The sequence below is a fragment of the Empidonax traillii genome, unplaced genomic scaffold (genome assembly GCF_003031625.1).
Source record: "Empidonax traillii isolate 1590-97213 ecotype Southwest subspecies unplaced genomic scaffold, ASM303162v1 scaffold33:size3420811, whole genome shotgun sequence".
Lineage (NCBI taxonomy): Eukaryota > Metazoa > Chordata > Aves > Passeriformes > Tyrannidae > Empidonax > Empidonax traillii.
This window is the reverse complement of record NW_020955226.1, coordinates 618,373-642,351: the sequence shown is the minus strand read 5'-3', so window position 1 is coordinate 642,351 and position 23,979 is coordinate 618,373. Positions and strand designations below refer to the sequence as shown.

General features: G+C 39.0%; 1 protein-coding gene across 2 annotated transcripts in view; it reads left to right on the top strand.

The window, feature by feature from the left end:
* The first annotated feature begins 19,197 nt into the window (after window positions 1-19,197).
* FIGN (fidgetin, microtubule severing factor) overlaps window positions 19,198-23,979 on the top strand; it is a 102,234-nt gene continuing 97,452 nt past the window's right edge. The window contains exons 1-2 of one of the 2 annotated variants that reach the window (XM_027911482.1): window positions 19,198-19,430; window positions 20,212-20,381. In XM_027911482.1, the coding sequence (XP_027767283.1) occupies window positions 20,357-20,381 (25 nt within the window). In that variant the 5' untranslated portion in view covers window positions 19,198-19,430; window positions 20,212-20,356. The remainder of the gene's footprint in view (window positions 19,431-20,211; window positions 20,382-23,979) is intronic. The other variant, XM_027911484.1, reaches the window with a different exon arrangement.

Here is a 23,979-nt window from a genome sequence, read left to right as displayed (position 1 = left end):
TATGTGTGCCAGTGATCTCAGAAACAAAACTGAATTATTATCATTATATTTGGTCACCAACATCTGCACAATTCACATAAAATACAGGCCAGTGTATCATATTGTACACCAAAATGAGCCCTTTTATTTTTTGAAATAAGAAGTTGATTTTTTGAAAAAATTCATACAATACAGATTTATGCCCACCTTATCTTCCTGGCATAATTTCCCCAGATATGTATAACGTTCTTCAGAGAGTAGAAAGTAAATCCCTGAAAAGAGGTAAGTAACCCCTCCAGAGCAAAAAATGAAGCCCCTTCATTTCAGAGACCATTTCTCTTCCCAAAGGCAATGGGGATTTGATGGACCTGGCAGACTTAATTCCCAAGCCAAATTCCTCTTACAGACAAAACCCTGCTGGCTAAACCATTCTTTCATATTCAACGAGTTCCAACATAGCCTCTGATCCAAAGCTGGCAGTTTGACATAGGAAGAGAAGTGATTTCTCAGGTGAATATATTGCAAACCATGTTTCCTCTCTAAACCTCTAGATTTTTTTCTCTCATGCTGAGCAAGAGGAGTAACATCGGTCCCTGTGGTATCTTCTCTATGCAGGGGAGCAATGACTCATCATTATCTTTTGAGTTTTCACAGAAGAGAAAGAATTGGAGAAACTCAAGAGGTAGTCTCTGTTGTTGGTAACTACAAATATCTCAACAAAATCTAGGATTTGGATGTCTCAAAAGATAGTGGTTAAACAAAAATAATCTGTGTTTTTTTAGTTTCTTTTTTGATCTGTAGTTGGGTTGCTGCGTAGCATGGCTTGTAGCAAGACTTAGGCTGACAGAAATGTAAAGCCTTAAGTTGTTGGAGTGCCTTGCTGTGGTATATTGGTGAATTTTTTGGGAAAAAAAGTTGGTTTATTAGTTCACAGCTATCAAGGAAGTCATCACATACATTTATTTTTGTTTCTCACCTCATTGTTTATTTGCACTGATAGAGAGATTTTATATCCAGCAGCAGCCATGTGCCTCATCAGCTTTTCTAAGGCTGTGTTGGTACCTCACTGATTTTAAACTAATAACTGATACTACGGAATGTTGTCATGACAGAGCAGTTGAAACCCAGGCAAACTGGATATGCCCTGTGAGATACTGTTAGTTTCTGTAAGAAAGCACAACTTTGAGATTCCATCTGAGCAATCCGATTCGAAATTCCTCCAAGCAATCACAAACCATTTCAGCTTTCAACTGAGTAGATGCAAGTGGGATACATGAAGTTGTCAGTTTTCACCAACTGTACTGCCATGGAGATTTTTCAGATATTAACATGGAGCCATGGTCTGCCTTTGATTTACAACTTGTCCTTGAATGGATTCTAGGCATTCTCCAGCAGTTTATGGCCTGCCCTATCCATGTGTGGGGCTCCAGCACAGGGCACATGGACTCGTGCAGTGAGAGGGTCCATGGGTCCATCGCTTCTCTACACTCCACATTGGTCAGTGTTTTAACAAGTTCCAAATGTGGCTTAGTGATTCCTCATTATCACACTTTGAATTTTCAATGTCTTTCTCAACTTGGACTTTCCCTCTAATGTCTTTCTTTGTGGTTTCTTCTCTTAGCTGCGTTCATGGCTATATGCTTTGTGTAAATCCACAGCGATATAGCTTTTGCTTTCTTCTTTTCATCAGCTATAAGAGAATATTTTCTACTGCTTCAGAAGATTTCCTCACAGCCTTCCCCCCTTCCTCATTTAGTAAAATTAAGGCTAAATTCACTTAACCTATTATAGTCTTCTTAAAGCAGCTTTCATGTCCCTCTATGTTGTGTCTGACTGGTTATCACAGCTTGTATTTCTCATAAAGTAATTTCAAGTTCAAATTATGATTCAAGTTATGAAATTATGAATAGATGAGGTATTAGTTCCAGGGAAATGGTGATATTGAATCTATGTTTTGTCCACCATGTATTTATCAGAACAAAGTGAGTCACAGATATTTAAATGTCGTTTGGTGCTTCCTGGGTTTATACTTGAAGTTGTTTTGTGTGTATGTTGAGCTACTTAATAAGAGTATGTTGAGCTACTCAATAAAAGCAGAGGTTTTAAAACAAAGATAAACGGAAATAAAAATGTGCCACAAAATAGGAACTAAGAGAATGGAAAACTTCTCAAGCCCTTATGCCCATAGTTTGCCTAAGAAGGGAGTAAAGACTTTCAGATTCAATCCAACATGATAAATTGGTCTACTTCCTAGCCTTTCTCCAGTAACATCTTATTATTATAAACCAGCAATTAGCCTCCTGAATTACCAACAGTAATTACCAAGGCCTGGCAAGTGGCAAATTAATAAGTATCTGTTGTTCAAAGTGTTATTTCTGAGCAAATATGATGCTCAAAAAACAAGGACCGAATAGCATTGATTTGAAAAAAGGCCTAATGCAGGCAATTGCTGTGCAGGTTTTCCATACAACTCCCTGCCAATGAATCTCACTCCTGACTGCAGTACTCCATGCCATTCCAGTTCTGGGCAGCTGTTGAATGCAGTCTGTCAACCATAATGTGCTGACTGCTTTGGTTTTCTGATGGGAACAGAGGCACTAGGTAGAAAACGTCAACTCCACATTCCTTCACATTAAAAGAGGATAGCTGTGTTTGACGCATTAATTCAAATTATGGATAGGCTTGATTTTATGGGTATGTTATACCATGCATATTTAAAAGCAACCTCGTAAACATGATTTTCCCAACAAGGTCCAAGTTTCACTCTATAGAAGTACAAAAACAAATGAAGAATCATTTTAAATTTTAATGAAGAGAAATGTTCTTCTTCCTAGGAGTTAATGTGCTTCTATACCTGGTGTCTGAGCTAAGTGGCCAAAGTCCACAGGCTTCAGCTTCTCCCATGCAAGTTTCTCGAGGGATTGTCTGCAGCTGATCTACAGAGGTAGGTACTATTGGCTCTAGTTTCTGTGGCTGGCCTGTGGTTTAATATAGTGATATCTTGCACTCAATACACTCCATACACTTTCTTGCAGATTGACAGGTATAAAACTGAGACAAAGAACATGTATGACCACAGAACCTTGTACCTGATGTTATGCAGTTATGACCTCTGCCACACAACCAGTATACCTGTTCTGGAGTGCTGTTTCACTAACAGTGACTTCACAGTAAAATTATGCTTTTTTTTGGTCAATGGTGTATGCATTGTTCTTAGGCTGAAAATATGAAAGATGGTGTAGTGAATAGCAACTGAAACTAATAATGTGGATCACTAAGGCATTTTGAAGCATGTGCAGGGCATAATTAATTACTCTTACACTTTTTGATAGCATCTGTTTACTGTGTCACAGAAACAAGTTACCTGCTCATAAAGAGCAACTCATGAGTTACTAAAATTTAGTTTTGTCTCACAAGCACATGTCATTTACCGTAAAACTCAAAGTCAACATGGTGCAACTGAATTGGGCACCTCTACATCTCTTTTCTTGTTGTTATTATTTCCTGAGGGAACACTTTGTGGTAAAAAGACAACTAATATGTCAAATGAGACAGTAAATTGATTTGTCATGTCAAGCTCATTTAAAACAACTTTTCTACTACAACATTCATACAATTTTGTTCAGGTTTTTATACTTAAATCATAATAATGCCAGATTTAAAGAGATATTGGTGATCTGTGCATCAGGCTACATACTCATTGAGGCTTATATCCCTTTTCTGTGAAATTCAACACAAGCAAAGCTCAACCCTAAGAATTTTTGTCAAATCTTTTCCAAAAACTAAAAGTCAGTAGTCTTTGGAAAGTCCATAGAAGTGGATACTTATGTGATGCAAAGTATTATCCATTAGGTTTCAGTCAAGTTACAGCACGTTAGTTGGTTTTGAAATCTAAGCATATCATTTGAGCAAACATTAAATTTTCTGCATGTACATATTCCTTCCCCCTGACCACACGCAAACTATTGGAAAAAATGTATGTGCTACATTTCAAAGCAGAAAGTTGTATATATTTTCTGATTTTACCCATAGTTGCATCCTAATACAAATATCTATTTTGATTTCATACCCCCAAGCAAATGCATTTAACTGCAGTGCACTGGCTGAGAGCTCTGTTTCACGTTCTGTACTAGGATATAAGGTTTTTGAGAATATACAAAGTGTTCACTGGTGGATTCAGTCATGGCAGTGTGCCTGGGAGCAGCATTGCAGCCTCTCCAGAGCAAACTTAAATGATTTAGTGTAAAATTTAGACTATAGCACAAATGAAAACTAGGAGAAAAATGTCAATAAAATTGCAAGGGAGAAGTAAAGACCCTTACAGCACTTTGAAACATTAACAATTTTATTCAGAAGAAATTGCAGTATATGCACACTTCCGCAGCATGAAAGGTCATGAATCTGCCTTCCACACTCAGTTGAGCTATTGTATTAAATAAGAAAATTCACCCTGGCTGCAGTCATACTTGTGTACATCCCTGTATGCTTCCCAAGGGAATACTGGGAGAGTGGATGTCTGTAATATATTCTTCCTCACCCACTTACCCTTGTTACTCACAGTCCCTTTTTGCCAAGAAAACAGACAGACAAACAAAGTTGTATTCTTAAGTAACATCAGGAGTATTTTGAGAACATCAAAAGTAATGCCAAACTCATCCGAGGTTGCAATTACACGCACCCTTCAACCAGGATGCATATTTATGGGAACTCATACCTGGAGAGGTATCTGAGCCCCAGTACTCAAACTCAGTGCACGTACTAGTTCTCTGGCACTCCTACACTGATGCCCATCTGCTGGAGTGGCACTGTGCCACTCGCAAGGTAATAACACAATTTCAACTGAAGAAAGTTGCCAAGCACAAACAGGTTTGTAAGCTGAGCCTTCAAAACACAGTGCTGTGAAAGATCTTTCTTTGCAAGATCCTTTTGGGAAAACACCCACCATGTTATGCCTACATGCATGTGTTTAGGTACTCAGCGTCATGTCTTTTGACACCAAGTATAGGATAGACATTATGGAATGCTATTGTTATCCCAAAACAGGTAGCATTTGTTCTAGGCAGTTGGTGAGACTGAAGAGAAGCCACAGAATCTCAGCAGCAATTAAGATGACAGTAATAATAATAATAATAATAATAATAATAATAATAATAATAATAATACAGAAATAATAATTAGTGGATGAGGAATTATCTCTAGTGGGATGCAACATTACAACAACTGCATTGCTAGCTGCACTTGAATAAAGAGAAAGTTACACTGCATGTTAAGCAGTTAAAAATCTGATATTCTCATCTGATCTTGTATCTATTGAATTTTGACTATAACAAATCTTAAATGGTAACAAGGGAAAATTCTGTAATTTCTGGCCAAAGCTATAGCCAGGCTGAGGTTGGAAGGCACCTCTGGAGTTTCTCTAGTCCAACTCTTTGGTCAGAGGCTGGTCATCTGGAGCCAGTTTCTAAAGGGCAATATCAAGCTGAATTTTCAGTATCTTCAAAGATGAAAATTCCACATCCTCTCTGTGTTTCTTGCTTCAGTGTTTGACTACACTCACAGTAAAAAAGTTAGTTTTTATGTTTAAATGAAATTTCCTGAATTTCAGTTTGTGTCCATTGCCTCCTGTCCTTCCACCAGATACCATTGGCTCCATTCTGATTTTGCTTCCTCTTAAGGTGCTTATACACACTGATAAGACCCCACTGAGCATTTTTCTCTCTCAGCCTCATCATGAAGATGCTCCAGTGCCTTAATCACCTTCTTGGCCGATTGTCCATATCTTTCTTGGACTGGGAAGACCAGGAATTGACCCAGCACACAAGATATTTCTCACCAGAGCTGCATAGAGCTGAAGGATCACCTCTCTCTTCCACACTGCACCATAGGATGCCATTGGTGTTCTCTGCCATGAGGGTACATTGCTGCCTCACGTTCGGTTTGTTGTTCATCAGGGCCCCCAAGTCCTTTTTGCTGAGCTGCTTTCCAGCTGGTTCACCCCTAACATGTACCAGGGCGTGGAATTATATCTCCCCAGATGCAGGACTTCACATTTCTCTTTGTTGAACTTCATGGTGTTCCTGTTGGTCCATTTCCCCAGCCTGCTGAGGTCCTGCTGAATGGCAGCCCAACCATCTGGCATATCGGCAACTCCTCCTAGTTTTTGATCCTCTGCAAACTTGCTGAGAGTGTTGCTCTTCTGTCATCCACTTAGACAGTCACTTCATCACAGAGTGCTATCAAGTTTGTGTGGCACGATATCTCCTTTGCAAATACGTTCTGTTTACTCTAAATCACCTTCTTCTACTTAATGTGACTGGAAATGGCTTCTGGAATTGTATGAAACAACATTTTCCTAGGGATAGAGGTGAGGCTGACTGCTCTGTAGTTTCCCAAATCCTTCTTGAAGATATGTGAGTTTTGCTTTCTTCTAATCCTCAGGAACCTCCCTTGATCACCATGACCTCACTAACATAATTGAGATTGGCCTCACAATGACATCAGCCAGCTCCTTTGGCACTTGTGTGGGCATTCCATCAGATCCAACTTGCTTAATGTTCCCTGACATCATCCTCTGCTATACAGAGTAAGTAATTTTTCCAGATGTCCTCACTGGTTCTTCTTACCTGGGAGAAGCATATTTGACTGAGTTGTATCACAGACCATCATTTGAGTTGGAGCTTTTAGTGGGTAGTTTGACTTACTGGAAATATGAAATAGCTAAATATCACAATTAAAAAATACTATCAAGCCCAAGATTATGAGAGACTTCATTCTCACCTCCAGTTTTAGGATGTAGCCTTTTTCTCAGAATTTATTGTGAAATACAATCCAGAATATATCTTTTAAAGTATGTCAGGCACTGGAACAGGCTGCCTGGGGAAGTGGTTGAGTTGCCATTCCTGGAAGTACTTGAAAGACATGTAGATGTGGCACTTTGGGATATGGTTTAGTGGTGGACTTGGCAGTGCTAGGGTAATGACTGGACTTAATCTTAGAGGTCTTTTCCAATTAAACAATTCTATCATTCTATGTTACATTGCCGTATTAACTATTTTAGATTTGAAAAAATTATTATAAATGCTAGGAAGATTATATAAAGTGTGTATAATATTATAAATATAAACATGTCAAATATTATCTAGCTTGATGATTTTTAGATATAGTGACACACTTAGCCCTTCATGCATATTTTCCTGTGGTTATTTGTTTCTCCTGTAAAGGTAAAGGTTACTAGTAAAAATCAGGGGAGAAAAAGAGAAGCAGAAGCTGGATTCACTCTATTGCAGAATGTATAATAACTGCTAAAGACAATGACACGTAGGGAGTTCCATTTTTTTCGGGATCAAGTCCTGTATACCACAATCTGATCTTTCTCAATCATGCTTATCACTCATGGTTGTAATATTCTTTTATCCCATACAAACTTCAGACTTTCAAAACAAACCAAATGAGGCACAGAAGGCTGCAATGAAATGAGCTGTGCTATTTGTAAAATGATGAGTCAGGAGAATGAACATTCTTGTCTGCTCATTTGGGAGCTACCCCAGTGGTTTCAAGTTTCTGAACATTATCCTATCAATAAGTTTTCTCCAAAGCTACATTACTGCAAGCTGACACAGGACTTAAAAATTTCTATTTTGCCTACTTTAAGTGAAAATTAAAGACAAATGTGTATTTAAATCTTGGTAGCCATGGAATATGAGAGGATATTATAAATTTATATTTGTGTATGCATCTCCCTCAGTAAAATTCAAGCCACAGACCATTTAGGAACTTGCATCCTTGACTTTTTGCTTAATAAAAAACATTTATGTTTTGATAGAAGACACAGGATATGCATATCTTCCTTGCAAAACCTTTAATGAAGTTTTTACCCTTCAGGGTTCTTTCAGATACTGACAAGCAAAAGCAAATTTCAAGACTTTTCTACAGTTTCGGTGTAGAAAACATTGCTTGTTCATGGCTCCACCGCAGAAAAACTAGAACAAAACCACATACATGTTAAAAAGAAACAAACCCTGAGGAAAGAGAGTTACAGAGGCCTGAACTAAAGATTAAGCAGGGCTTGGGAGCATGAGCCACTAACCATATGTGATATCTGGCTCTCCAGAGCTGGAGAAGGTAACACCTCTGCATCCTTTTTGGGGAACTGGATAGAAACCCTTGATCTAGTGACTACAAAAGCAAGCTATTTAACAAATTTGTGATAGTGGCAACTTCAGATCTTTGCAAAGCAAGGAAAAAATTATTTTCAAAGAAGTAGCACAGAAAAATATCAAATTAATTTTTTTGGTATGTAGTAATTGATGAAATTCCAAGATTTTCTTGCATATTAAATTTATTTAACTAAAGGCAAGAAGATAAATTTGAAGTAAATGATACACAAAGGATGGGTTTTGTCACACTTCTTGAGTCGGTAGATTTGGTCTAACCCAGATAATGACAGCACACATTCCCTTGTCTAACTTGATTAAAAAGGTATTATTTGTATATCCTGCAGCCTATCTAGAAGAAAAATTAGAAAGAGGATTGTCAAGAATTCTGATTAATTCAAACTACCATGTCAAATCATTAAATAGTGGCCAGTTTGGCAAGAGTCCAAAACAAGGAATTCTGTGAAGTTCTTACTAGTGCTTAAAATGGAAGAAAGGCATTAACAGAGAGAGGAAATTAGTCTGGGATAAAATGAAGGGGGGTGGTGGTGATGGAAAGGTTAAAAGAAAGGGAAAAATGTGATGGAAAATTATTTTGTTTAAAAGCTGGCATTTGGTATTTTCAAAGGGCAAAATGTATTTTTTGTTTTATGACAAATGAATGTAAAAATGTGCATGCCTTGTGGCCTAGAGGACGAAACAGTAGGATCAATGTTCTTTTTGTACTCTATGAAGCTTGAGATTAAAGTCCCCACTGATAAACTGAACATTCTTTAAAAGTGACCAGAAGCAAACAGTGTCTGTTTGCTGCTACTTTATTAGAAAGATACCACCGAGAATAGCTAAGAATACTATTTGATCTTAAACAGGTTGACCAAATTATTGCACTTGGCTCCAGTACATGAGATGCTTTCTGCAAATTATTGTTTCTGGTTATAAACCTTTATAATATCTCAGAATGAATTATGTATGTATTTCATGTTTTCTTTTCTTTTATCAGCCTTGATGTTCTCATTTCAAGTTTCACCCTAGCCTCCTAATAATGCAATATTGAGGCCATTCATACACTAATTATGCCTCCATGGCTTTCTTGAAATGACTAAATCAGCATCAGTTCTATAATTATCATTAGTAAGTTTGTATCTGTGCCTCACATCACATGAAAAGCACAACTTTAAATGATTCATGAATATATGCATCTTTAACATCGAATGTGCACTTTCTAATACAATACATACAAGAGGCATAGAGATACTTCAGACTTACACACACCTGTATCTATGTTCTTATCTTCACTGAACTCTGCTGTGTATCTTACACAAACACAACCTGACTATATAAAAACTAATCCAGTATTGTTTTCTTAATAGATGTATGTGTGAAATACTGTCAAAATGTATATATTTAAGCACCCTGATTATTTAAATAGTACAAAATATAAGCAAGTGTTCATCAAGACTAGCATTCAGACTTGATGACATCCTAATTTTCTTTATGTTTATGTAAAAGTCTAGCAAGAATGGCCGGACAGAAAAAAGTATACAAATGCAATTCCTCTATATTTTCATTATTTCTCCCTTTGAATTATTGATGTTGCCTGTAGTCATTTGTCAAGAAAACAAATCAAGATACATGTACTATAGTGTTGCACCTCTTATGTTTGCAAACTGTTTGTGCTGCATAATGCTTATATTTTAAGCAAAAGCAAAAAAAAGTACAATAATACAAAATAAATAATATTCTTAAATTTTTTATATTAAAGTCATGAAGAATAATGAATGTACAACTTATAAATAGTACATAAAGAGAGCTTTTAGACAGCTTTGAGTCAATTACACACTTCAGAATCACCTGTACAATTGGAAGCTGAGAAACACAAGTAGCCCTAAACAAGACAGCAACTTGTAAGGTGGCACAGAACTTCACAGCCCAGTTTGGTCTCTGATAACAACTGATTTCTGCATTTCTCTCCTCCCTCCTTTCCTCTCTCCCAATACAGATTCTTTGTTTTGTGTGAAAAGTTGTGCTGATCACTGGTATTTTATGACCTACATTATTACCCTCTAGGTAGCAGAATGATAGTGCCAAACTAATTATTGCATTGTCTAATTTTAAATCCAGGTCTAGCGAGATTAACAACTTGCACATTAATTCTGAGCATCAACAGTGCACCTACCATAATGTAGTTTTAAATGAAAGAAGCCTGCTCTGAAAACTTTTATATACTTTCTCTGGATCATCATGTAAATTACTACAACACCACTGACTTCAATGGAATTATGCTAGTCTTCCCAACTGGATGATTTGGCCTTTTTTTTTTTTTTTTTTTTTTTTTTTTTTTTTTTTTTTTTTTTTTTTTTTTTTTTTTTTTTTTTTTTTTTTTTTTTTTTTTTTTTTTTTTTTTTTTTTTTTTTTTTTTTTTTTTTTTTTTTTTTTTTTTTTTTTTTTTTTATTCAGGAAATGTTTCTGGTTTGAGCCATGTGAATGTCAGAGGGGAAAACACTGATTTCACTTATAAATGTAAGATCTCATCTACGTAAGCCCAGAACGTGTCTGTTAAACTCTGTGGATTAATTCCAGATTTTCAACCCTGTAAATGAGATCAGAATTGGCTTGGAATGTGCTTTTGGTTCCTTGACATCCCCCTCCCCCAATACAAACACTCTCAGTATGGAGAAGGATTTTTCAGCTCTTCCTAATTAAAATTTAAAAGAAAAAAAAAAGATGGAAAAAGAAGGACATTCACAGTCATGGAAAGTGTGAAAACGGCTTTGTAGATAGGTAGAAAACCAGACTTGGCAGTGTGTCCTTACTTGCTGTTTCACCCTGCTAATTTTTGTGAAGAAACTTATGTGTTGGAAAAACATAGAAGCTCCCTATATCTGAATACTGTCAACAATCAGGCAAATTTGCACCTAAAATGTAGCTTCTAATTCTAACAAAAAAAAAATTATTTCATGTATTGAAAAGAGAAACAGTCCTGGAGAAATGCTGAACCATGTCAGTTTAGCCAGAAAATAAAATAATTGTGTAGTACAGTGGGTAAAATTTTCATTTTGGATTGAAAAGCTGCGACTGAATTGAAAAGGTTCTTATACTATTTAACTATCCTTTCAGGTACACGGAAAGAAGAAATGTCATCAACAATCCCCCTCCCAATGTATTTGGCATAATAACTGGCAGAAAACATTTAATAAAAACATTTAGTTTGGGATATTATATCCCCAGAATCAGAATCCTAGATACATAGGTTGTGGTGCTAATGGCAGCTTGTGCGTGGCTGCTGAAGGGCTGTGTTGACCCCCATCATAATATTCTGTGCTACTTTGACTCATGTTTAATTCTGATTAAGTTGTGCAATTGTATCAATTTAAGGTCAAGGTCTTGAATAAATTCTTTTGTGAGAACTATTTAAAATTAAAAAGACCCACATGTCTAATGGTCTTATGAGAATAGAATTACAAACGATGATCTTTAAAATAAATTGTAATTTTATGGATACTTATTAAGAGAATTTATTGTATTGGTAATTTGCTATATTGTAAGTACTGCTGCCAGTTAAGTAACTTGTAACAGAAGAAAAGAATGCAGCAGCTCTTACTATTTTTTCCTTGCCTTTGGTACTGCTGAGTCAAAGTGGGTAGAAGGTTTGTACAGGATATTTAAGGTTTGTGATCTCTTACTGTGCAGTAAGGATGACCTGCAAGTTGCTATGTTTTGGCCCTGATCCAGCAAAGCACTTAAGTGTGTGCTTAACTTTGAGCATTTGAATTCCATTTACTGTAATATGATTACTCATGTACACAAAATTAAGCACATACTTAAGTGCCTTGTTGATTGCAGTCAGTGCTGTGCATTTAGCAAATCTGAGCTTCCTAAGGAAGTTAGAACTAAGTACAAGTTAGCAAGATTTATTTGTTACGCTACAGGTAGTGGAGAAGGATTCACTCTCATAGCACCAAACCCAACTGTATTAATTTATTTTGTTAACAGCTTTGTCTCCTGAGACAATATATTTCTTGCAATAGAAGAATATCATATCTAGGACAGCTGTATTGCTCAGATTGTCTGAATAGAGAGATTTTGAAGTCTGAATAGTTTCGCTTTTTCTTCATTAAAATGTCTTGTCTGAAATGCTGGTGCTTTTGCATGTTGGAAAGATATTTTATTTTGGATGTTTGATTAATTCTCGTAAACATGATTTTCTTAAAGGTGATTCCCTAGCAAGAATTAAAAAATGTTTCACTTGTTTGAAAAGCTCTAGAGAATGAAGTCTTAGAGAATACTGTACAGATAGATTTATAATGTTATTTCAAGGCTAAAATACACCCACATCAATGCTAAAGGCAATGCTAAAAACAATAGTAAATTATTATATAAACTATATCATTATATAAAAGTCATAAACGTTTTAATTTTACTATAAAAATAATTTTATCCTGTGAAGATCAATAACATGGTGTAGGAGTGTTGAGTAGAGGAAGAAATTTGTCTAAGAGTAAGGGAACTTTTACATGTTAAAAGGAAAAAGTGAGTAATAGTTTACTTCTAAAGCAACAGCAAATAAAACCCCATGGGTATTTTATCAGACATGCAGATCCTATAGCAAGTATTTTATTAGGGGAATTTCTTCATGTGCATATCTTGAGCAAGTCCAGTGCTAAATGTTTTTCTTTCCTTTGATTCCAAAGTTGATTCCATTCATTTGTAAGGTAAATGAGAGACTTTTCAATGTACATTTGGAGATGAGATACAAAACATTTTTGATATTAAGTGCTTGGAAAAACCACTTCGGAAAAAATTGCAGTTTTATGAACATACGACTGTTTGATTTTCACTATGCCACTCCCTCTCTGAAATACAGTGTTGTTTGTTGATTTGTTTTTTTTCTTTCTAGGCACTGTCTAAGTTAAGTCAGTAAGTACTAAGCATTATGTAAAATATATTCTGTTGTTGGTAATCATTAATTGTAGGCTCTTACAAGGGGATACTTTGAGTCAAAGTTTCATTGTACGAACCTTTTTCCAGTTGCTTGTTAGTTTGTCAAACATAAACAGCTAGGCAGCAATTTTCATGCCAAATATCTGCCTTGGGCTATTTTTTCAAAACTTTCAGCAAATATGGTCAGCTGTTTCTCAGAATGCACTGAGGGAAAATCTGGTTTGCTCAGGTTAAAAAATTTTTGAAATATTTTGTTGATTACTTGCTTGTAGTGGGACTTAGTGTTTGGGAAGGGATATTCCTCTTTCAGCAGCCTATGAAAGTCTTCCTCGGTGTGGAGAAATCTGAGACTCTGTAAAATTGTTTGCATATTTCATTTACTAGCTTCTTCAAAGATTCTGTCTGCAGTGGTTGTATTCTTTCCTGGGGCTTGCAGATCTGAGCAGAACTTGCTCTCAGTTTTCTCTTTTCAATTGCCTGTGGTGCTAAACACAAAGAGAATAAAGGTGTCCATCAGATGTTCTCAGTCTTCTTCCTGCAAATCACTGAAAAACATGGAAGAAGAAGCAGCTTGATCAGAATTTAGAAAAGGGAGACCATCAAGGAAAGGGGGCGAAATAAACAACAAAAGAAAATGTGTCCAGGCGCAGCAGGAAGGTGCAAGTCAAAGGTCATAAAATATGATGATAGTTTAGGACAAGGACTTGTGAGGGAGACTGGTACTAGATAGGGGTAAGAATGGGAAGGATTGTGATTGAGACATGGAAGCAGGGAGAAGGCACGAGTACTTGTAAGGCAAAGAAGGGGTTAGAGACAGGAAAAGAGAAATCATGTTTCTAGCTGGTATTCCTGTATCTTGGTCTTCCTGGACTGTCAAATGTCTCTGAATTCTTCTGACCTCATGTGGGCACCTCATCCTCCTCTAATTCAAATAAGCAGAAGCTGTTTTAAGTGAGGAGAAAAAGTTATTAATGTATTTGTTAAGGCAAATGACAAGAATCGGTGTGGTTCTTATCCTGTTAATGAACAACATTGTGAAAAATAAAAGAAGACAGAGAACAAAAACCCTAAAAACATTCAATTCTTTCCTACAGTTCCCTAAGAGGGACTTTCTGTACTAAAGTTTGCTTTAGAAATATGGAGAAATTGCATTAAATTGCATTTGTGACCAAAGGAAAAAAATATTAAGCACTCAAAATTCAAAAAATACCAGAAGGTGCATATGTTTATGTGTCAAACATCTATATATTGTTCTGTTATACAGGGCACTTGCTAAATGAATATTTTTGTTGGATACTGAGAACAACTTCTCCTCTAGGACTAAAATGGAAAATAGAAGTGACTTCAGAGGACCAATAGTTTTATGATGCCAAAGCACCAAGTATTCAGCAAGATTGTAGAGAATGACCAATAAAGGGTTTGGCTAGAAATCTTACTGAAATTAAGGAAATGTAGCCCCCATTCCACAGAAGTGGAAATGTAAGAAGAAGAGAACAAAAATATTGGAAACACTATCTGTTTAACACCCCAGGATCTTACCCAAAGTAGTTACAAGTTATAAAAGTTATCAGTTTTTAACTGGCACAACAAAGATGCAAGAAGTGCCTCTAAGGACAGGTGTTCTCTTTATAATTTTTTTCTTTCTGATACAGTCAGGAATTACATTAAATATGGCCTATGGTCATAGAATGGTTTGGGTTGGAAGGGACCTCAAAGTTTATCTAGTTCCTTTTGTCTGCCATGGAAAGGGACACCTTCCACTAGACCAGGTTGCTCAAAGCCCCATCAAACCTGGCCTTGAACTCCTCCAGGGATGGGGCATCCACAGCTTCTCTAGGCAATCCATTCCAGTGTCCCTCTATTTTTTCACAGTAAAAATTTTCTTTCTAAAATCTAATGTAAGCATACCCTCTTTTAGCTTAAGAGAGCAAATGATGTTTTATTATATTAGATACTTCCAGTACCTAAGCCAGCATGGTGTGTGCTAAGGAGTCCAGGAAGAAATTATGTGTTCTTGGCTTAGTCACTGACCTCAGTCTTGGATGCTTTTGAAGCGAAACTGTACAGAACAGTAGTATGGCTAGAAGGGAGGATTTCATGTCTTGCAATCTCCAGGGAAGAACCTTGAAGCAACATGTAACAATATTTCAAATTAACTATTCCTTTGTGTTTGACCACTGTTCCATTGTTTGCTATGGGGCTTGTTTAGGACATTCATTCAACTAAATGTTAGTTGCCTGTATGTAAGAAAGAGGTAATTACTTCTGATCTATATTTGTAAATACTTTAGGGCCCATACTAGTGTTGTTCCCTCTTGGATTCTCAGCTCCAGCAAGCTGAAGCAGCCGTTGCACTCGTGCTGACACATAAGAAGGTGATACATAAAAGGCAGCAAGTGGGTCCTTAGTTATACAGAATGAGGTTCCTCTGATGACCACTCAAGTCAGAGAGAGAAAAGACCCAAGAAGGTCTGTTCTGCCACACACATTCTGGAAATGTCACAACATGTGGGGTCTGGAGCCACCTCAGCTGCTCAATAGGGATCCATGTGGTATAAACATCAGATATGAGTTGCCTGAGCTCTTAAACAGATTGTGCTCCTCACAAAGGAATAAAATAATCCATGCACTCACCAGTGACCACAACTCCAAAAAAGAGCACTTGCAGCCTGTTTATTGCAGCACATCCTAGTAGGCAATGATAGCTGTAGTTGCCTCACATGAAGTCTGAGAGTGGGAGACTGGAGGGATTCCCAGCACAGAGGAAGGGAGACAGGCAAAAGGCCCATCCCTGGAGGTCTGCACTGCAAGCACACAAGGGGAACACAGATGCTGACAAACGGTTGGCATTAAAAACTCTGACATTGTCTGCTGTTTTGAAAACTTGCTCTCATTTACAAATGAAATCCATATAATTAAAGCCACTAAAGAATATTTCATAGAGCACAGTTGTTTTTATTATCTTTTAAAAACCTTTACTAGACATACCCTGTAGAAACTACAAAGTCCACATTCATCATATCAACATCCCATAGTAGCATAGGTAGATGTTCTTGTTCTTTGTTTTCTGTGATTTTTGTTTTGTTTTCACAATTCACTTGGTTTAAATGTTATTAATCTAGATTTTCTGAAAAGGTCTGTGAACCTTTCAAAGAGTCTGGTCTGAGTTTGGAGTTTGTAAGAAAACCTGAAACCAGGCAAGTTTCATGTGGTTTAGAATTTCACTGTGAACATTTCACCTAGATGTTGAAATAGGCTCAAAGTAACATTCCCAGTTTAAAAGTCTGTGAGAATTTCCCACATTCAGAAGGACTGGTGGCATTTTAAACAAAGAGTGGAATTCGTCCATGTACAGATGAGTGGAACAAGTGGAACAAATCTCAAAATAAGAACTTAATATGGTACGTAAGTCTTATGCTGACCTGCCCAGAGATGAATGTCAACCCATACAAACATAACCCATACCTATTGTTTCAACTCAGGCTATTCTAATGGGGCAGGAGAAGCTGTAAGGAAAGAAAAATATAGATATATAAAATGAAAACATTGTGGTTAGTGCCATACAAAGATTGATGAATCTGGGCAGAAGGTTTCAAAAGCACGTGTGCTCATCTCGTAATGCCTTATGGTAATTGCCAGCCATTGCTTTCCTACAGCTACAAGTCACAGAACTCTGTAACTGTGCAAGAAAGTCATCTTTCACTTGAGAGAAAAAGCGCGTAGTGCCATGTTTTGGTAAACAAAAATGGAATAAAGTAGTAAAGACAAAAAGAATCCTTTTTATATTTAAAAATATGATTTTAAACCAAGCTCATGATCTTGGGACCATGATGACTTATTTTCAGCACTTGCTGCTAGAAACTATAGCAGAGGCAATATGCTGAATTGAAGATCTCAGCATCAAAGACTACTAAATATAACATATAGTTGGGTCAAATTAGTGAATATCAGAGGCTACTGACATGTTGCCTGCATTTGGAGGAGGTCTGCTTGCCTAAGCAGCTGCTTATACCCACAAATTCTTGTAGAAGGGACAATGAGCAGCTCCCTGCACAGGCAATGGGCTGACCCAGGCTATGTGCCTGTTGCTCGTAGCCACACAATTCTGAGGGCAAGGAAAAGGTGTCATGGTGCAGACTGGACCACAGTGGGTGCTGTGGTGGGGTGTCTCACCTACTGGCTACTCTGGGTAGCTGTCTAAAGCTATTTCTAGAGACTTCTGTTGCTATAGCTGCGTTGCAAGTTCTAAAAATAGCTCTCTATATCACAAAATTCAGTTAAACTGTGTTTTCCTGTATATGTTTTGTTTTACTTGGGACATACTGGTAAGCAAATGCAGTTATGCTAGTATAAGCTGTACCTGCTCTAAACCAGCTCCTTGCTTCAGTGCACTTTTGTTATTCTACCAGCAGTACTCTCCTTATGTAGCAGTGCTAGAGTTATCCCCAGCTGTCCAAGTGATCCAGGAACACCTTCCCTATTCTTAATAAGTAGAAGTCTGTCTAGCTTTTTTGCTCTGTCCTTTTATTTCCAATCTCTAGGCACAGCTTTGTCACCCAGGGGGGTGGTGGTGGGGGGGGAAGCTCACACCTCCCAAAAGCCTAAAGCAGGTGAAAATCATTTTGGGTTAGCTGAATCACTTCACGGACCACATCAATCATAAAGGCCTTCCTGTCCTCTCTTTTCTTCTTCCATTACCTAGGTAGGATAGGGACTGGCTGACAGCTCACAGCAGCTTATGCTGGCAACTAGTTCAGAGTTTTAGTTAGGCCTACTATATTACTGAAAAGGAAAACAGCCAGGAAAACAGACTATTCCCACTCTTCCAGAAGCTAATCCACTGGGACTGGTCTCCCCTGCCTCCTCCAGAGCCTTAACTGTCTCTGCATCGTCCATTTTTACTAAGAAAATTTAATCAGTCTCTTCTATATCCAGGATGGACAAACAACCCTCTCAAGCCATCCTTAACTCCGCAGCAGGACGAGGAAGAGAGGAAGTGAAACCACTCCAGGAGTACTCTAAACCAAAACCCAGGAACGGCATCTGGACAGCGTGGCTTCTTCCCTGTTAGAAGGTAAAAATGCTCATACAGATCCCTCAGGTGTAAAGCCAAGAACGTGGATCTGTCTCGCGGGAAGCTCCCCATTCCACAGCTGCGGTGACCGGGATGCAGGGGCGCAGCCGTGTGCGGGGACGGCCAGGGGAGAGCGGGGTGCCGAGGAGCATCCGGACGCGGGGCTTCGGCCGCGCTGGGGAGACCCGTTCGCGAGAGGCAGGGCTGGGTTTGTGCTGCCTGGCCACTTCACGCGTTCCCTGCCAGCATGCGGAGGCTGTAAAGCCCGTCCAACAGCCCCCCCGGGGAATCCCTCTGATGCAAGGGGAGTCCCCGGCAGCTGTGGGCCGGGGTAGCTGAGCTGGCTCCCTGCCATCCCCCGCCGAGCCGGGCTAGGAAGTGCGGGGAGAGGGAGGTGTGGCTGCCGGGGCCCCTCAGCCATTGCCGGCTATCGGGAATGCCTCTCCGCGGCTGAGAGCAGCCGGGCTGCGGCGGGCAGCGCCCGGGGCTCCCCGGGAGCAGCGCGGGGCCGGGAACGGCTGCGCGGCCCCGCCGCTGCCGCTCGGGCCGGGACTGCACTTCCACCCCGGCCATTTTCCTGGGGCCGGAGGCGACCGGCGAGCCCCGACGCCGCCCGCCCGGGGACGCGGCGCAGGAGCCGCCGGGCAGGGCAGCCGCGCAGGCCGAGCCGGGACGCCCCGCCGGCCCCAGGCGGGGGAGACGCGGGGCGACCGCGGCGAAGCGGAGGCGGCCGCGGCCCGGGAAATCTCTGCGGGAGGGGGGAAGCTCCGCGGCCGGTGCCTGCCCGCCTGCCCCGCGGGCGCGGACGCCGCTAGGCCCCGGCCCCGCACCGCCGAGCCCGAGGGAAGCCCCGCGCCGCCGCCGCGGAGGGAGCCCCTGGCCCGTCCCGCCGGGCCGGGCAGCGAGAGCGGGGCCGCACCGCGGGCTCCCCACCGCCCCCCGCGGGAAGCGGCGGCCCCGGCGCGCAGGACCGGGGAGCGCCCCCGCCCCCCGCGCCGCTCCCCCTTTGAAAACTGATCTTTGGCTCTTCGCGTGAAAGTGATTTGAATTTGGCTCGGCGGCGCTCTGCGCAGGCGTCCAGCTGCTGGCATGCTGGCTCCTTGCAAAGCAGCTGTTTTGGGTTTGAAATTCCAACATGGCAGAGGCTGCAGTCAGTCTTCCCTTCAAAAACTTGGAATGATTTCAAATCATAGGCACCTTCACTTAACCCGAGCCCCCATTCATCAGCAAACACATCGGATCGATGCTACTCTAACCTATCGGGTTCTTGTACCAAATCTCCAGGTAAGAGGATCTTTTTTTTTTTTTTTTTTTTTTTTTTTAATTCCCCCACTAGTCTTCCTACCATCGTTTTAAATTTTATTTAATCTTAAAGCTCTCCGAGACAGCCGCGTATTAATCGCCTGTTCGTGCCCTATATATTTTGCCTAATTTGCAATCGTTTTCTGATACTAAACACTCCGGTCTGCTTGCCTGATCGTAGTCTGAGAAAGTACAGATGTAGAATCGCGGTGCATGGTTTTTCCTCCTTGATCATTGCCAACAATAGTAGGCAGATTAAGAGTTCGCGATTGCAAGCTCCCTCCCCACCTCCTCCTCCTTCTAATTGGATTTATTTTTAAGTTGCTTTGAAAATAATAAACTGCAGGTAACGTGAGTCTGGACTTTGAGGCAACTAACTTCTGAGCAAATAAGTGCAAATAAGAATCTCACAAAACAAAAGTTAGGTTTAAATTGCTGTGTCTTGGCGGTGGGGGGGGGCACGAATATGTCAGAGGAGCTGTTGCAGTAAAATGTAAGCACATCATCTTGGAGGGGGTACAGCGTGGTGGGCGTATTGTTGGCTCAGGAGGGAGAGAAAGATGTATAATTTAATGGTATATACAATCCACTGATCCTATTACTATCCTCCCTGGAGCTCTTGTTAGTTTCAATGGGAGTGAGTGAAATTGACATGGACTTGCATTCCTGGTCATGTGCTTTTTTTTCCCCTTTCTTTCTTCTCTTGTGATCTGAGATCCCCTTTTTGTTGATGTTGCTTTCCCACTTAATTATATGCATGTAGGTTAAATGAATACCTGACGAAAGGGCCCACGTTTCAAGGCAGTGACATTTGATAGCTGAGAGGAAAAGTGGCTTTAATGAAAAGCAACCTTTGGAATTCCTGCTTGTGAAAAATCCAATTCAGCTTTTTGTGCTGCCAGCAAGAAATGATCAGTAGCACCAGTGTTTATGGTATGTCCGTTTTGGGATCTACTTCCTTTGCATCTAAATAGCAAAGACAAATTTAAATAGCATGATAACGCACTGAGGACTCTGCATGCAAATATTTTGTAATAAATACCTAATGTTTAATAGTATATTTTCACTTGTGTGTATATAAGCATTTTTTTTCTCTTGCTATCATTTGTTTATCATTTCTGCTTCGATTATATCATTATATTTGTCCATTGTATTGATCTCAGTTGTAAAACCTGAAGTTGCATGTTACTAGCAGTGCACTATATACACCACTGAACTCCAGTGGTATGTAAATTAGTAAAACTCGGTGAGTGGAGAAGGTGAAAATGTGTAGCAATGAATATATACACTTACACATCTATGTGCTCGTACATCCCTGCCTAAAATGCATCCTTTCCTTTTGCAAACTAATATTTTTTGAACATTCATATAAACTCCAGCTGCTTTTCCCTCTTTTACTTTCAGCATAATCATCTGCTAGAGGTTCTAACTGATGTGGGGTGAGGGAATGTTTTGCATGTAAACAAACAAAATTACTGTTGTGGCCGAATGTTTAATACGATTTAATAAGGGTTATTTTATGCTCAGTTTACAAGTGTCTGGTTCACGCTGCTGTGCTTTCAATTTGTAACAGAATGAAATAATCAGGTGCTGAAACTGGCTATTTTTAACGGTCACTCTCCAGCCCCCCATGCTGCCCCCCCCTCCAAAAAGTGAGATAAAATGGAGCATGGGAAATTTCAATAGATTTCCTTGTGGTGCAGTACATGCACCTCTAGGTATGCAGTTAAGGCTAAGGAAGTAACAACAAAAGTGACTATTAGTCTGTTTTGTGCAACCAAAAAGGGGGTATGTTCACTTTTTAATTGCGTGTGGTAGTAACAAATAAGGATGGAGAGAGACCCTAGGAGAGTGAGTGTGTGTATGTGTGTGTGTGTGTGTGTGTGTTTGGGATAAGGGGGAGGTCTGGTGTGTGTGGCTGATGATCTCTCGTAATAACATATCTGAATGCAGGAAAGAAATTGAGAGAGCAGTTGCACAATGTACACTCCTATTTTGGTGTTGTAGGTGACTATATTGCTAAACATACCCTGGGTGCTATATGATGGGAATGATCTGATTGCATTTTGCATTTAGAACTTGTTGACTTTGAAACGATCAATAAGGGAACTGTTTATTTTAGATGCACATAATTTGCTCTGAGAAATGTTTTAAGCAGAAGAGCAAGCAAGCGAGTGCGGAACATTTTTTTTCTTTTCTTTTCTTTTCTTTTTTTTTTTTTTTTTTTCCTAGAGCTGTTGGAGCAAATGTGATTGCCAGATGGGAGATTTCCCTCTGTGGTGTTAAAGCTGTAATATATATTCAGAGCAGATTGGACTGCTGCTTGTGATGAGGAGGATATTACATTTATAAATTTTAAATCGGGAATCGGACAGTATGCTGAGAGCTGAAATTGGATGGTGTGGATGGTTTGGACTGTTAAATGCGATTCCCAGATAATAATAATAATTATAGTAGCAGTGATATATGTATATATAATAAACATGATACTATTAGGTAGCTATATATATTCTGTGGCACTTTAGTATATATTTCCAAATATGACTTCTCTTTTTTCCCCCTTCCCTAAAATGTTAAGGATTGGAGGTGGTTGGGAGGGGTGTTTAAGAGCCCACTGTTAGGAGAAATCAGATGTAATCAGGTTCCTGCTTGAGGAAAAGTTTTGCTACAATTCTTGTTGCAAATGCATCTCTGAGTTTTTGTTTTGCCAGTGCATGTGGCCTGACAGTGCTACAATCCTGAAAGGCTGGAAACTGGGAACTAGTCACACTCGAGCAGCTCTGCTGTTGCAAATTAAAAGTGTGTTGTGGTCAGGAAATGAAAGCTACAATGTCTCTTTTGAACAAGTCGTTTATCAAGAGAAACATCTATCAAGCAGTGACTTGTCACATTGATTCTCTAAAAGTTAGGTCCGAAGTGGAAGCTACTTTGATGTTTTTGATCCCAAATTTATAAAATTGAGAAAGCTGGAAGAAGTAGGACTGATTTGCACTTAAAAATGACTCTGCTTGGGGCGTGACAAAATCATCAAGTATATGTGATACAGAGCTGGTAAACCAAGGAGGTATTGGATCTTCTGCCTAATTTTTATTTTCAGATTGAAACTTTAGCTTTGCCACACAGGCAGTTTCTTTTCGTACTTCTAAAGATCCTGTCTGTATGAATCTGTGCATTATTTCAACAGGGATATTTTCTCGCTAAAGAATACATCTGTTGCTTCCAAATGGAACCTTTTTCTGTTGTTTTTGTGATGATATTTATAGCTTTATATTGCCTTGAGAAGGCAATTTTTTTCCTCTCATCTCAGTCTTGTTTCTTTTTCTGTATTTGTAATCTCAGTTTCCACCTCTCCTCCCTGTGAATCAAAGTTTCTTTTACTGCCAAAGCAATGTTTATTGCAAGTAAGGTACATTTGAAGGTATCTGTTTGCACAGCTTAAAACATGGTAAGAGTCCTGTTAAGTGTGTCTTCCCTTTCTCATCCTCTTTTTGTTTCCATTTTTGGCACGTGAACCACGCTTTCATTCTCAACAGAAGCAGTGTATTTCAAATTGAATATAAAGTCCAGGTTTCAAGTAAAAAAAAAAAAAGCCAAAACAAAACCCAAACCGATCTTTTATCTCTACCTAATTTCAGGAATTTGAATTGTTTAGCAACTTACCTAAAAAGTTTTTCATTTTGCATGAAGTTTGTGTTTGGATTATCAAGGAATCCCTTTGATGAAAGAGGGGTTTGGTGTTTGCTTGTTGTTGGGTTTCTATTTTTTGTGCTTTTCTTTTTGGCTAGGGTATGAGTGAAATCTTCCTTAAAGCAGGATACTTTGACTTCTTTTCTTCAGTGTCGTAAATGAGACTAACACTGCTTATGGTTACTTGATAAAGACCCATTTGCAAATAGGCAGCAAACAGCAGCGTGGTGGGAGTTTTGGTGAGTGTTATACTTGTTAATTAATCATGTTTGAAATGAAGGAATCATAGCATGTCGATAAAGACTCATTGTTATTTGATGTTTGCAACACTCCTACATGAATCTGGTGGGTTTGGGGGTTTTGTTGTTATTTCCCCTGCCCTCCTTCATAAGATACCTTCAGTACTAGATTAAATTGTTCTTATTTATTGAAACATTCTGAAAGGACGGAGATATTTACTTCTCTTACTCTAGCAGTATTTTAGAAATATGAACACTGTATTGCTATTAATATTTTTATCATACAGTTCCTGGGGAAAAATGATTAATCTTATATCATTAGCTGTTCTTTATGATTTTTTTATATTTAAGCAGAGTCAAACATTCTTTTTGTTTTGTTTTGTTTTGTTTTTTTTTTCATATAAGAAGACCTAATACTCTTTTCTTATAATTGAAAAATGGCACTTGATGAACTTCTGTGCCCTACTTGCTTTCACATATGTAGTAAGGGATAGCAAGTAAAAATATATTCCACAATAGTTTGTACACTAGCCCTTTAAAAATTAAACTGTAAAACACTTGGATGGTGTTTTTGTTTCCTTGTTTTGGTTTTCAGTATGGCTCCT